This window comes from Rattus rattus, chromosome 5, assembly GCF_011064425.1.
Source record: "Rattus rattus isolate New Zealand chromosome 5, Rrattus_CSIRO_v1, whole genome shotgun sequence".
NCBI classification, from domain to species: Eukaryota; Metazoa; Chordata; class Mammalia; order Rodentia; family Muridae; genus Rattus; species Rattus rattus.
The window spans coordinates 1,016,639-1,031,784 of NC_046158.1; the positions used below are offsets into that span (position 1 = coordinate 1,016,639).

The window sequence follows — 15,146 nt, forward strand, 5'->3', positions numbered from 1 at the left end:
TGTAGATGTGGGGTAGCCTGTGCCCTCGGGACTTCCTGTGGGAGGCAGAGCTCCCAGACAGAGCAGTTATGGAGGAGTGAGGTGGGCTTGGGAGTCTGGGAGGCCTCTGCTCTGGTAGCCACGATGTCATTGGTAAAGAAGTGACAGTCACACACCTCAGAGGAACAGTGTGACTGTCCCTTACGCACTAGCTCAGCTGGACTCCTGCAGCACCTGACAGCACATCAGATTCGGTACCCCAGTGCCAGCATCAGCTCCAAGACCTCTCCTGGGGACTTCGGGGGTCACAGTCACCTTGCAGACACTCTGCATGGCTCTGGACAGGTGCTGGGAGGCTGGGTCAGCTCAGACAGGCTGGGTCCACTCTCAGTCCCTATGTACCCTGGGAAGACAGACGGACTCTCCAGCCCCAAGTTCCCCATCGCTATGAAGGGCTAAGGCTGAGGGCTGAGTGTGGTCAGCTGACCAAAGAGGTGGTGGCTCACTCTGCGTCACGCCTAAAAGCCAGAGATGAAAACCTGACCTTAAAGAGCCCAGCTGGACGCTCCTGTGGGCCTGGCAAACGTGACTTCGCAAATTAGATGTGACAGGCCAATGTGTGCCAAGATGGTGGCCAGCTGCTTGGCTGGGAGGGGCGCTGCTCAGAGACCAGGACATGTCCTTTGAGAGCAGGCAGCAAGGCCTGGGCCCCGTGCAGGTGCGCAGGTGGTGCCTGGCTGGCTGGCCTGACCAGGGCTTTAGGACAAACAGATGTCCACCACACACACACACACACACACACACACACACACACACACACACACCCCACACACACACACACACGAGTGCTTGTAGAGACATATATGAACACACGTGTTCATGTAGGGATGCAGACACACATGCACTCATACACACAAACTCCTATCACAGGCACACATAAATACACACACACGCTGATTCAAAGCTCAGGCACACATAAGTTCCTACACAGACGCATGTGGCCCAACCTTCCCTCATGGATACAAGTCAAATGTCTGCACACGCACACAAGCACATGCTTGCCCCTTCTGCCCTCACCCAGGCTGCTGCTGCTGCTAAGATTTTTCTACTTCCCCAGGTTGTCTGACTGAGGTGAGAACCCGGGCAGGTTTCCAAATATCTCTCCCTTGCTGGGAAAACTCCTTCCTCTTCAGATCTTGTCACTGCGTGCGACCTATGTGCCAGCTGCTGGTTTTAGGGTTGAAGCAGTAGAAAAGGAAGCAGTCCTGGCAGGGGGGCCAAGCCACTCCCTGTCCTCCAATGCCCAACTCTTGTCCTAGAAGGGCTGCCATTCACGGTTACACATCCTCACACCAGGGACTGGCTGGGATGAACACGGGACTCATGCTAGCCTGGGAGGGCTCTGGACTGCCTGGAACATTCAGTGGCCTTGTCCCCTGTGGAGGACACCCTGGTCTGGGGGCACAAATGAGGCACAGGCACAGGCAGTGGCACTGAGGGAGACTTATGGCTGAGCCAGAGCCTGGCTGGGGTGACCAATTGGTGTGGCTCTCCCCTCTGTCACTGAGGGTTCCCAGGAAGGGCACAGACCCCCCTTTAGACAGAAGAGAAGCTATCAAGTTTGGGCTAACAGAAGGAACCCCTTTTTGTAGTACCTGAAGGCCTTGGGCTCTGCTCACCAATCTTTGACGTGCGTACCATGTGGCATTGGGGTTGAACCCAGGGCTTCATGCATGGTAGGCAGGGTCAACCCAGTCTCCTATTCAACCTTCCTTGTTTTGGTTGGTGAGAGCTTGAACCAGAGCTTGGCCAGGTGAGCCTTTGTGATAAAGCATTAGTTTATGACTGGCAGCCAAGACTCTGCAGCCTGTCTGGGCACCGCATTCTGACCTCCAGCCCAGGAGAGAGGGCTGATGACTTCTGGCCTGTCCTACACTCCTTAGAGCGGGTTCAGTCAGGGGCCCTGGTATGGTGACCTAGGGCAGGCCCAGCCACAGTTCTCTCCTCAGCAAGGCCCCATACTTGGGTCTTACGAGTCCAGGAGTCAAGAGGCCCACCTCATCTTCTCCTTGCTATGGTTAGGGTCTTTCCTGGAGACTGCTGACCAAAAGTCAGAACTCGTGGGCCAATCACCTCTGGGTCCTGGTTGGCTGACAGTCAAGGTCAGTTAGGCTCTGGAGCTCCTGGAAGTTGGGGAAGTCATAATAAAGACGTTGGCTGGGGCTGGCTGAGGTTCTGCCCTGTAGTGGATCTGGCATGGTTCTTGAGCCTGGCCCGGCTGCTCCTAGCCTGTTCAGATGTTGGAGCTCTCGGGGATCTGACTGGGCACTTAGCAGCTTCCTGTCCTCAGGGGATGTGCCTGCCAGGCCAGTGTCAGGGCTTTCAGAAGGCAGGCTGCAGAGTCCATGGAATATGGACCCGGCTGTGGCTCCTGTGGCCCAAGGTCTCCTCTACTCCTTAAGTAAAAGTGAATGGCACCTTTGCCCTTAACCCTATGCTGTCGTCTCCTGGGCCCAGAACAAGGCAGTGACCCAACTCTAGGCAGCACCCCCAAATGTCTCCTTTCCTTTGTGCTCACCCCCGTGTATGAACCTTGCTTAGGTGAGGTGACAGTCAGGTATGACAAGAGCTTCGTGTAGCAAATGGCACAGCAACTTTGAGACCTGCAGTGTAGCTGCAAAGCCAAGTTGTTGGCCTCCTGTGGGGACCCTCCACTCCCAGGGAAGCTACTAGTCACAGTTGATGTCCCCATGAGGACTGCAGTCTTCCAACTCCTCCCCAGATGCTAGGATCCGGGCAGAAGAATAACACCCCAAAAGAGGTGGTCATGAAGGTTTGTGGTAACCTTGCTTCTAGAACTTTAATTTACAGCTTACTCCAGCTGTTTCCCACCCTCCACCCCAACACACATCAGTTAGGTTCTTAACACAGTCAAGAGCTTGAAGAATGCTAAAAATTTAATGTATGTTAAAAAGGGTATTAAATTCTAAACTAAAATTTGCATGGAAATATGACATTAAAATACTTTTAGCTTTCAGGAAGCTGGGGGCTGTAACACAGACAGATTTTATCTTTTTAAAAAGAATTAACCTCCCAGTATTTCTCCCTGATCCCAGCAGTTAATGTGTGTAGATGCAAGGCCTGCCTGGGGCCGCTCAGCCGATGTAGCAGGAGAGGGGGACGCAGGGCCAGCTGCGGGGTCTCTCGGAGGCCGAGTGCAGACAAGGTCTGCCCTGCACTGAACAGGCCCTGCTGGTGGGGGAGGGGTGGCCAGTGTGTTCTGCATAGCTACCTGTTACCTGCACCCCAGTGCACACGCCAGGCCCGTGCACGTCACTGTGTCCATTTCATAGACAGTGGGACAATGCCACGTTTGTGCAGACAAGGGGGTCAGAGAGGCTGAGTCACGGGTAAGGGCTCAGCACAGCATAGGGAGTTAGATGTTAATTTTCTCTGTGGATTCCTCCGCTGGCTTCCGGGGGGGGGGTGCAGCGGGGCCCCAAGCCTAGCCTTTTCTTTCCCTCCTTAGGCTGAACCCCACTACCACGACAGCCTCTAACAGCCTCCATCCTACAGCGGCTGAGACTGAGGGACGGGCACCCGGATCCCTGGCTGTAGAGGAGCTGCGCCAGGACAGAGGCCATCTCTTGGTAACCTCGAGGAGGCTGGGTGGGGTGCGGAAGAGAGCGCAGCTGGCCTGGCTCCAGGAGAGCAGGCTGGCAGGCAATGTTGGGCGGAAATGACCACTCACGGCCACCGCACCTTGGGGAGGTTACTCATTGGCAGTTAAAAATCTATTGTGACTTGTCAGAAAAATGAATAAATGGGCACATTAACTTCTGATTCCAGACCTCAGCATGTGTTTGTCTAATCAGGAGGTGGGTGAGCCGCAGCCACTGGGATGGGGGGCTTTCCTGCCTGTCACACTGAGAACGCTACTGGCACGGGGAGTCCGTGAGTAACAACACTCCCTTGGCGGGGCTTCAGCTCTCAGAGGAGTTTGGTGGAAAAAGATTCCTCTTTAGCTCTCCCAGCCACCCACTCCCTGCCTGCTGGCTCTCATCAGTGGGTCTTGGTTTGATTTTGCCAACGTGCAGCAAACTGCGGCCTCCTCTCCTCAGTCTAGATAGCAGCCAAGCCTGTGGGTGTTACCATTGGTGATCGTGGAGGGAACCGGCCCACTCTGGGTGGTGCCATTCCTGGGCAGGTGGTCCTGGGTGCTCAAAGAGAGCGGGCTGGGCAAGCCAGTAGGCAGCACGCCTCTGCCCTCTCTGCTTCAGCTCCTGCCTCCAGGTTCCTGCCCCACGTAGCTCACTATGGACTGTGGCCTAGAACTGAACAAACCCATTCCTTTTTTTTTTTTTTTTTTTTTTTTTTTTTTTTTTTTGGAGCTGGGGACCGAACCCAGGGCCTTGCGCTTCCTAGGCAAGCGCTCTACCACTGAGCTAAATCCCCAACCCCAACAAACCCATTTCTTAAGCTGCTTTTGGTCATAGTGTGAGTAGGCCAGGACCCTGAGAGGCTTCCCTTTCCCCATCTGTAACGTGGAGGAGAGCTTGGCCTGGGATGGCCAAGATGTATGAAATAGAAACGTGAGCCTACGGCCTGTGAATTCAGACCGGGGCGGTCATTGGTAGACACCATCAAGGCAGGGCTGACGAGATGGCTCACTGGGTAAGGCATTTTCTGCCAAGCCTAGTGACCTGAGTGACTCACATGTTTGAAGGAGAACAAACTCTAGCAAGTTCTCTGACTTCCACATGTACATGCCTGCCACCCACAGAATGAAATGTGATAAAAATATTCTCAAAAACTTCCAGATGGTTAATGCCCACCCTGTGGCGTGGCTCTTGTGCACGGTATGATTTTGGGGGTACTTGGATGGGTGGTTTGAAAATGTTTTCCCCACGTGTATGGTATGTCTACATGGATGTCTGAGCATCACATGTGTGCCCGATACCCAAAGAGGTCAGAAGAGGGCACGAGATGCCCTGGGACTGAAGTTATAGACAATTGTGAGCTACCATGTGGGTGCTGGGAACCGACCCTTGGGTCCTCTGGAAGAGTGATCAGTGCTCTTAACTATTGAACCATCTCCATCTTCCTTTTTGTTTTGAAACAGGGTTTCGATATGTAGCCTTGGCTGGCCTGGAATTCCCTTTGTAGACCAGGCTAATCTTGAACTCCCCAGGGATCCACCTGCTTCTGCCTCCTGAGTGATAGGATTAAAGGTGTGGCCCCACCAGTCGGGTGACCTGGTGCACTCTTAATAGCAAACATAACAAACTGTCACAAGCACCCTTGAAAGGAACCAGTTTTACCTTCATTTTACAAAAGGGGAAACTGAGGCTCAAGGGAGTCAAGTAATTCACATGATGGCCCAGTAACCAGGAGCAGCAGGGATTGTAGTATGTTTTGGTGCGGGACTAAGTAACTTTATTGGCTTTTACCCCAATGTGCTACAGCCCTGGATCTGAGGAGATGGGGAGTCCCTGAAGGCAGCTAGCAGGGATACGACCAGTGGGACCCCCTACCAGCCTCTGACTTCATAAAGACAAGAAACGAGGACACATCAGCAGAGCATTGCCACATGTTGCTGGCTGACCGTGCCTGAGGGGCTGGGGGCTTCTGGCCCACAGCAGCCAGCAGGTGACAGGTAGTTGGGATGACTAGTTTGACCAACAGGGACACCATGGGGCTTGACAACACTGTAGCCAGAGGTGCTGCAGAGGCTCAGAGAATAGGCTAGACAGTACTGACTTACCCCCGAGAGGGGCTGGATCAAACTTCCTAGGGAAGCTTCTTCAAGGCAAACACAAGCAGGCTGGTTCACAATGGCCTGAGGAGTTAAGGCTGCAGCTCACCTCACCTGGACCGTAACACAGGCAACTCAAACCCCGGAGACCCTAACCAGCTGAGAGCCACATACCACCACGTTTGGAGAGCAGAGCCAAAGAGTCCATTGTCCCTTGAGTAGAGGGAAAACCAGATGTGACTTTTGTACAGTTTAGCATGACCGGACATTATCAACTGCCAGGGTGTCCTCCCCCAGCAGATTCGCTATGGCATCACCTTCTCAAGCACTGTGTGCTCAAGGCTTTAGGAATTCAAAGCAATATACAAAAGAGGGTATTTATGACTTTTATTTTAGTATCTTAATATTGAATATGTGACAAGATTTAATGACCAAATTAGTCATTTACATTTTCAAAGATATCTAAATATAAAATTGCTAAAAATTCAAATACAGAGCAAGCTACAAATAATATTTCTTTTTTGGGGTGTGGGGAGAAGAGTTAGGAGTGGAAGACATTAGAAAAGGGTGCTCCTGTTGGCTGAACAGATCAGAGTGAGAGAAGCATTCATTCAGTTGACCCCTTCGCAAAGAAGCACACTTGACTCTGAGATGCTTGGATACAATGATTTAAAAAATGTCCGAAACACAGGTCGTATAAGATATCGGCTGTGGCCCTGGCCCAAGACAGTATGAAAGGATGCTGCCACAGGCGGGACCATGGTGAGGTCTGCAGAGGCATCTGGTGTAGGCAGAGGCGTGGTGTGGTGTCAAGGTGCTGGGCACCTTGCCTTTTCTGCTCAGGGCTTGCTCTCCTTCCCCGGATTCAGCCTAGCAGCAGCAGTTTCCGGCCCCACAGGAGGCACCGGTAGAAGGATCGGAGAAAGCTTCGTGGCCAGCGAGGCAAGCTGACCATATCATACTTGCTATGAGAAGAGGAGAGAGGACTCCGGCTGGGGACTCAGCACCACCTGGAGACACTGTCACACTCTCCTACCAGCACCTGTCTCTTGGATCACAGGTGCTGACGTGTTGAGAAGGCCTTAGGAGGGGAAAATAACAGCCTTGGACACACGCACGCAGGCACACACCCACGCACGCACCCATGCACGCACTCACGCCCGGCACATGCTAGGTCCTCATTCCTAACTTTAGTAAGATGCTATTCTCAAAGCAAATGCACTCATTTAAACAAATGGCACAGCTAACGCTACTGGCTAAGCCCTAAACACTGCTTGTGAGAGCTCCAACCACAGCTTTTGTCATCTGCCTGTTCAATATGGGAATAGATTCTAAAGAAGATAATACAGTCAATCCTCCGCCCCAAAGAATGGTCCATCATACCAACCATGATAAAGAGTTTATTAAAAGGAAAAAAAGAAATGTACACTTTGTTCTTTGTTTAAGAAATTTGATCAAGTTGCAAGGAGATGTCTGGCATGGCTATCTATGTACACCCTTGGTGGGGCTGCCAGACAGTGAGCACGGCTGAGCAGCTCTCCGCCCTCCAGGAGGGGGCTGGCCCCTGGGCATTGCTACTTAGAACCATGGCCAAGCTTCAGTCCAACGGCACCCCTACCTCTAAACCTTCCCCTCGCGCCCAGCAACCTGTGCCTGCGGGTCTTGGCTCTACAGGATGCCGGAGGACTCTGGTCCACCTGGCCTTGCAGGCAGTCCGGGTTGTGGCACCAGACTGGAGGCCAGTGTCACTGCTGCCCTGATTTCTTCTCCTTCTGGAAGCTGAAGCTCGTCCGCCTGTTCAGTTTTCTTTGTTTTTGAGCAAAATAGTCAGCGCGGGCAGTGCTTGCTCGTGACTCCAGGATGTAGTTAACCTGGAAAGCAAGAGGACACGGCTGTCACTTGGCAGCACCGGCTGTTCCCTCTAGGGCAGAGCATGGGGTGGAAGGGAGCCCAGGTTTGGGCAAGGGATCCTGGGACTAGCTGCTCTGACACTGTCCAGCCTGGCAGGCCAGAAGGCCCTTGTTTCACAACAGACAGGAGGCCCAATGCAGGCTTCTTAGTCACTGAGCAGAGGGGCCATGATCCCTAGGTCTGTGTTCTTTGGTGTGGGCTGCCTCTCAGAGTGCTCCCTGCTCTCAGATTTGTCCAGCCGACTCTAGTCCTGGTTATCACATGACATCCTTGCCTCCACACGTGAAAGAGGAAAACCTGAGAGGCGGCGCTCCCTCTGCCTCCTGACAGCCCACCATGTGACCTCTAGTGTCCACCAGCCAGGACCAGATAAGAAAGGTGAGGCTGAGAGGACTGCAGAGGGCTGAGGTCACTGAGGTCAGGGTGGACTTCAGTTTGTAGTGTGTCTCTTCTCTGGGCCTTCAGACATGGCTCGGAGAAGGCAGTCAGAGGCTCTCCACCAGGGCAGTCGCAGACTGGGGCTCTAACAATGTCCCTCCAAACTTCCAGCAGCGGGAGGTACAGGCAGGCACGAGAGTACAGAAGGCCGGCCTCACCCGGCTGCAGCCTTGCCAAGTTAGCAGCTGAGAGCCATAAATCAGAATGTAGGTTGGCAAGGGTGATCCGGGACAGCATGGACAAGGGGTGGGGATGGCAGGAGGCTACATGCTTGGTAAACACCATCTCTGCTTATACTGTTTGCACTTGCACTCAGCTGACCTGGCTTTTGCGTGCATTTTGGGCACATTCAATTTGACAAAAGCATTTTAGAATGGTCCTTAACAAGCCAACTATCCCCTAAATTTATTATCTTCAGTACTTGGTGATAATCACATAGATAATTTTAATGCAAGATTAATGTAATAATCAAAAGATAAAAACGCCCTTTGGTCTGCCATTAGCTGGTTAATATGCTGTGGCTTAAAACGTGCCCAATTTTATGCACTATAGAGGGTTTTACTTTCGATGCACTTTACAGCTTAAGGCATAAAAATATAGGGAGTTTTCATGGTCAATAAAGCCACCGCCTCCATCACTCCATCACAGAGGAACCCGGCGTGAAGAGCCCAACAGTTCCTCAGAGATTCATCTTGGGGCCAGCGGAAGGAGGGACTGAGAACCGCGTGGCTCCAGCGCATGTGGGAGGTGGGGGCAGCCCTGAGAGCACAGGCCTCCAGGGAGGCTCTGCATCCTTTGAGACCTTGGGCCTCCATCTCCTCACCTCGAAAATGGGGACAAGGATGTCTGTACTCTGTAGGCCAGCTGGGAGGGTCAGATGAAACGTGGGGTGTGAGACGCGCCGGATGAAGCTCTCCTCAGCCCCCACTGAGGGTCCCTTCATCATCCCAAAGAAAGCCTGTCGGTGATGGCTAAGCTGGCACCAGCCTTTGGGACTTAATTTCCCCATTTAATTTTGGTCTAAACTCTCATTTTTACTTGAGTCTAAGATGGTCCTAAAAAGCCTCAATTTAACATTTCTGTTACAGTTTGGAGCCAGGCTGGGGTCTCAGAAGCTGAGCTCTGGCACAAAGCTCACACTGGCCTGGCTGAGGCATGGAGGAAATGTTAGGAAGCTGACGTACAACCTTCTCAAAGAGAAGTGAAATTCAGCCTTTGGTCAGGACCATAAAACCATTAACTGTGAGTCAGGTGGGTCCGGGGACGAAGCCCTCTGAGGTGCGTGCATGATGATGTGAGATTTCTAGACATCCTGAGATGCACACAGACATTTCAGAGGCAGACCTGGGGGCGGGGGTTACAGAAAAGCATGTGCTCTGAGGGAGCATTTGGCCCAGTGATGATTTCTCTGCACTTGATCTTCCTCTCATACGCAAGTCATAAACCTGCGCTTCTGTCATCAATCTGCTGTTGTGAAAATTATTCTGATGTCAAACACAAGATTATAATTTTACTAGAATCCTTCTCACGTCTTGAATATTTTAATGCTGGCTATAAAAATAAGTCCAGGCCCCGATGTGTGTGGGGGACTGGGATATTTTTATTCATGCTGCAAACACCTGGGACAAGCTCCTGAACTGCACTGTGAGGTTCTGCCCATGAAGTCTGGGCTCTCTGGAAATCAGCGGTGCAGAGTGGGCCCTGTCCCCGCCCTGGTCAGTGTAGCCTGTGAACCTCCGAGTCTTCTCATGCCGCTCTGTCTCCTCTTCAGTTGCCCTCCAGGATGACGTCTTGGTGGCCATGTGGTGTCTGACTACAGTGTTCCTATAACCAGGGAGCCCTGGACATTGGCAGTACACATTAGGTTCTGGTTCTGCCAACTTATCAGAGTCACCATTCTGGCTGAGTTCCCCTTCCTCTGGGCATTTTGTTCATGCAAAAACGGGAACTTTCAAGGGTAGCTTAGCTCCTGTCACTACCACGTGACTGCTTCTCCCGGGAGAGAATGACCCAGAGGGGCTGTGTATCTCAACTGGTTTATTTACACCTGAGCAGCAGCTTGCAGACAGGGGCCATGCAGCTACTGTGATCACCACCTTACACATAGGGAACTGAAGCCCAGGTGTACGGTGACTGACTAGTCAGGGTCATCAGCCCAGGCTAGGGGCGTGTCCTCCTTTCTACTCCTTAGCTCGGCCTTGTCTACTTGTTTGACCCTGTAGGATTTGCCTTAGGAGAGGGACATTGGCTTTGAGGAGTCCTGCTCAGGTCGTACCACAGAGACCAATGGTCCGGGTGCACCTGTGTTTCAGAGAAGGGGTCATCTCCAGGCCCTGCTGTAAGCTCCTACATCAATAAGACCTATGAGGTGCCTCCTAGCCTGGAATCGGCCTGTGAATTCACCCAGGGCAATGTCAGCAGCTCCCCCTTTACAAACTCACACAGCATCTCTGGGACTGTCAGCATATCGGTGTAATGTCTATTTCGTTGTCTCCCCTGACAAGGGAGCGCTCTCGAGGGGCGGACTAGCCATTGCTGAGGCAGCTGGAACGCTAACAGCACAGGGAGGTACCTGGTGCACGTGCTGAGCTGTCCCAGGACAGCCCCAGTTGGCACGCTTCAAACAGGTTGGGAAAATCACCTTAAGCAATTCAAAACCATTGTCTCCTCAGCTGGCTCCGGAGCCTCAAGGGACTCCTGACAGTGGTTGGGGAAAATAAATGGTGCATGAAAGAAAAAAGCAGAGAAGAACTAGGCCTGTGGGGGCTGGGAAGCTGCTTTGGCAGAGGCAGGTGTAGCCCTGGCCCGAGACTAGCCCACCCTCCTACTCGTGGGTCAGAGTGCACTTAACTCACCTTGAGCACGATTTCACTGACGGTAGCTGCGTCGGACTCGAAGTAGAGATGCTTATAGTCGTGACTGCTTAGATACGTGAGCTTAAAGACCGCGTGACCTGGAGAGAGGGGAGGGTTCAGGTGAGTCACCATGGAGGGTAGGGTGCCCCAAGTGTCCTCCCTAATCCAGACTTGAGCAAGTCCAGACTTGAGCAAGAGCGCGTGTAGGCTGGACGGCAAAGCTCCCTGCGGTGGCTGGGTTTCTCATCACAGGCTGGGTCTAAGGCAGACAATGAAGGCTCACACGAAGTCCAGGTCCCCTCGGCACCACACTGAGGAGCCTGACTCAGGAGGGCTTGCCTTCCCAGCACTGCTGCCTCTACAGGGTCAGTACCGAAGCACTGGTGTCCTGAGAGCAGAAGGCTGGTTCACCCCAAGTGATTACTCTGTAAGTAAAGTAGCTGCGATTACAATGAAACAAGCAGCAGGACATCGGTGCATGAGCATGGCCTTCCCCTGTTGGCTCCTGCTGGGGTGTGGCCTGCTCTGGTCACTGCCCGGAGGCTTCTCCTAACCGCCATGAAGCAAATGGCTGAAGTGCTGCTCCGCAGACAGTAGCACACCAGCGCCTTGCGATGCCACCAACCTGCATCTAACTCTTTCCCACTCCTTCCTCTCCCTTCAGTTACTGACTCCCTTCAGTACTGGACTTGCTTGGTCCAGCCTCATGCCACCTCAGCCCGGCCTACGGTGCTCTTGTGTGGGTTCCACCAGATTTCTGTGGGCTTTCCTACACCTATCACCATGACCTACATAGGAAAGCTCTCTCAGATGTACTTGTGGTGTGGCCACCTCACCATATGTAGCTGTCAGACCTGCTTGTTTTGCCTGCCTGAAACTATGTCTGTACTTGAGGGCACACACATGCCAGACAGGTCCCTAATTCTAAATAGAGCCAGAGATGTCAGTATGTGTGACATTCACAAGGATAAGCTAAGAGGAGGAGGCTCTTTGGAGTCCCTGGCCTTAGCCCTAGTCTCCCAGTTGATCTACGCATGCCTGGTCTTGGCACCTGAGAGACTCAGGGCCCTCCCACGGTCTTACTTTTCTTCAATTGTCTTGAAGCTGGTTTCCAGTAATGGCCAAAGGTATCCTGAGAACATGGTCCTGTTCCCAGAGACCTGTCTAGACCAGGAGCTCTAGGGACATGATGCCAGAGGCCTGCATCCCGAGCCCCCCAGCCTAAAGGCCCTTCTCTGCCTCATCAGACCACACACACCTATTAGGCCTCCTCTTCCATTGTCCTTTTAATTGAAGCAGTGGCTGGTCACATTATTAATTAATAATGTCACCCACATTACTGTAAGTTCCCCTCCTTCCCGGAGAAATCTTCTGGGGACTTTATTTACAGTAGCTAATTTTTCAGATCTCCCAAAATAAACTGATATATGTTGTACATTTGTGGCCAGAAAAGTTGAGCTGCTGGTATTTCATTCTGGAAACATCATTACAAGATACTAATTGGGACTATAAATCCTATATTAAAAAAATTACTAATAATTTCTAAAAAAAAAAAGCCTCATTTTCAGTCAGTTGACAAATTAAGCTTGATTTAAAATTGTGGCTCTAAAACGTTAGAATTCTTGACTGGAAACTAATCAGTCCATTAATGTATAAATTGCTTGTTTCTGATAGGGAAGTGAATTTTCAATGCTCTCCCTCAATACCAGAGACTTAGTGACATTATCTTGTGGAAGGACAATGCAGAGACATTTGTTGGCCATGCTGTGACCAAGTAGAGCTATCTATGAAGGACACAGGGCTGTGAAGGACAAACAGAGACATGCCCCTAGGAGGCCTTGTGTGGACACCTGGCCATGACACAGACATAATGGCCTAGGGGTAGGAAGGACCAGAAGGTCTTAGGGAGGCCTGCAGACCTGAAGCTTCGGGGTTCACTGACCACTCTGATAAGTGACCTCATGTACCGTCTACACCACCTGCTCCCACCTGTCACTGACAACCCTGAAGATGCTTGAGAAGCTGAGACTTCATGAAGTGTCCTGTAGATTTGGCAGAGTCAAATCTTTGTCCCAGAGAGCCTGGGAGAGAAGCCTTGACACACAAGACTTGTCAACTGTGGCGGGCATAGAGGGGAAGCTTGAGAAAAAGTTGCTGTTAGCCAAATCTCAAAGGCCAGAGGATCAGCGCGACCCCTGCATCCCTACACTGCTTTCTTCTGTGCTTGGAGTGTGTGAGTTCCTTGCCTGTCCTCAGCTCTTGTGTGAGTGAGTGTCCGACTGAGGGAGAGGCAGAAGGGAAGAATGAGGGACTCTCTCCTGGGCCTGACCGTTTGCCACTGGCAGTGAAAGCAGTCGCTCCACTGAGGGACCTCTAGAGATGGCCTTGACCAGAGCCCTGTGTGCCCCTGAGCAATACTGGACTTGAGCTAACCATCCTCAACGGGGCTAAGGCTGATGGACAGGATGGAGGCAGCCATGGACCAGAGCCTGGGGTACAAGCACAGGTCAAGGACTGCAGCCATGTTTTCATTCATGTTGGACTACAGGACCAGGGGATGATTTGCTCCCAAGAGGTTTTGCCTGGATGTCTCTCACTTCAGCCTCTGGGCTTTGCTGGCCTAGATTCTGCCAGAGGACAGGTTGGAGCAGGGTAGGGAAATGAACGAGGATCAAGTGTGATGTGTGTGTCGAAGGTCCTAGCTATGCAGGCATGGAGGTGAGGGGACTTGTCAGGTACGGGAGAGCCCTTTGGGGTAGTTTTATGGAGGACAAAGGATGCTGAGTGAGAAGGGTACACAGTGCCGGCAAACTGGCTGTGGAGGGAGCCACAGAGAACCAAGTCCTGGTGTGCAGACAGGAGGGACTGGCAATGCCTGGAGGTGCCAACCGAGGAGGAACTGGTAGGTCTGAAATGGCAGCAACATACATAGATGAGTTGTACTTGGGGTGCTTTCCTAGGGTCCCCAGAGTCCAAGGGCAAAGAAACCAGTTGACATCATGGTCTGTGAATGTGGCACTGAGCTAAAGAGGGGCAGAAAGAAGGCCATGGTGGGTAGGCCTGGACATGAGTGAACACACAGAATTCACATTTGATAATGCCTGTATATCCTGAGTGTAGCACGTTAACTGACATGAACCTGTCAATAAGACTCCAATGGCTTATGCTACACGGTGAACTTTCAACAGAGGCATCAGAGCCTGAACTGAGAAGTCTGCTTTCCCATCCCTTGTTGCCATAGCACCTCAAGGCTCGACTTGAGCAAGAGACCAAATGGCACCAAATGACAGAGGAAGTCCATGAAGCTTTTGGGTCTTAGGGACCAGGCGGGTGGATAACCCTTTAAACATCCAAAGAAGGGCTGGAGAGATGCTCAGCGGTTAGGAGGGCCTGAGTTCCACATGGCGGCTCACAACCATCTGTAATGGGATCCGATGCCCTCTTCTGCTGTGTCTGAAGACAGCGACAGTGTACTCACACATTAAATAGATAAATATTTTTTAAAAAATCCAAAGAAAACCACCAGTTCTCATAGAAAGGGTAAGCCACAGCTGTACTCTATCTCTGTAAAAATGTCAGCTGAGAAAAAACCCTATTCAATAGAAATCTAGTATTCTGTTAGGTCAAGGCATTATGTTCCGCTTGAGAATTAAGGCAGGACTGAGGCTTAAGCCACTGCAGAAGATAGGTGCCCTAGAGTCAGATGTGGGCTGCAATCCCAGCCCCAGGACGCTGGGAGGCGCTGTCTCCAGCAGCCCAGGCGTCACACGGAGACGGGATTCTAGCTTGTAACACGCACTGGAGAAGGGGCTCAGTGGAGGTGATTCTTACTGCTCCACCGAGTACCTCACTCATGCAGGTATTGTTTTTAGTTGGGCGTCTCCATTCCAACTTGCTTTTCCAGGGCCATAGGAATAAAAGCAGCATAATGGGGTACATGTGGCACCTAGGCATTGGTCACGTGCTCAGGGGAGCCACTGAGATGGTACATCTGCTTCTGAATACTGAAATGAGAATCTGCATATGTAGATGTGTGTCTACATTCACATATTTTTTTTTTTTTTTGGTTCTTTTTTTCGGAGCTGGGGACCGAACCCAGGGCCTTGCGCTTCCTAGGCAAGCGCTCTACCACTGAGCTAAATCCCCAACCCCACATTCACATATTTTTAAAGTGAACCAGAGAAGATGGAATAGAGCCATAAGAGGGC

General features: G+C 51.8%; 1 protein-coding gene across 7 annotated transcripts in view; it reads right to left on the minus strand.

Moving 5' to 3' along the window:
• Positions 1–6,104: 6,104 nt before the first annotated feature.
• The window catches only part of Mapkap1 (MAPK associated protein 1), a 205,588-nt gene continuing 196,546 nt past the window's right edge, over positions 6,105–15,146 (minus strand). For 4 of the 7 annotated variants that reach the window (XM_032902686.1, XM_032902683.1, XM_032902688.1 and 1 more), the window contains 2 exons: positions 10,939–11,036; positions 6,105–7,605 (listed from right to left, as the gene is read on the minus strand). In XM_032902686.1, coding sequence (XP_032758577.1) covers positions 7,480–7,605; positions 10,939–11,036 — 224 coding nt within the window. In that variant the 3' untranslated portion in view covers positions 6,105–7,479. The remainder of the gene's footprint in view (positions 7,606–10,938; positions 11,037–15,146) is intronic. The other 3 variants (XM_032902682.1, XM_032902684.1, XM_032902685.1) reach the window with 1 other exon arrangement.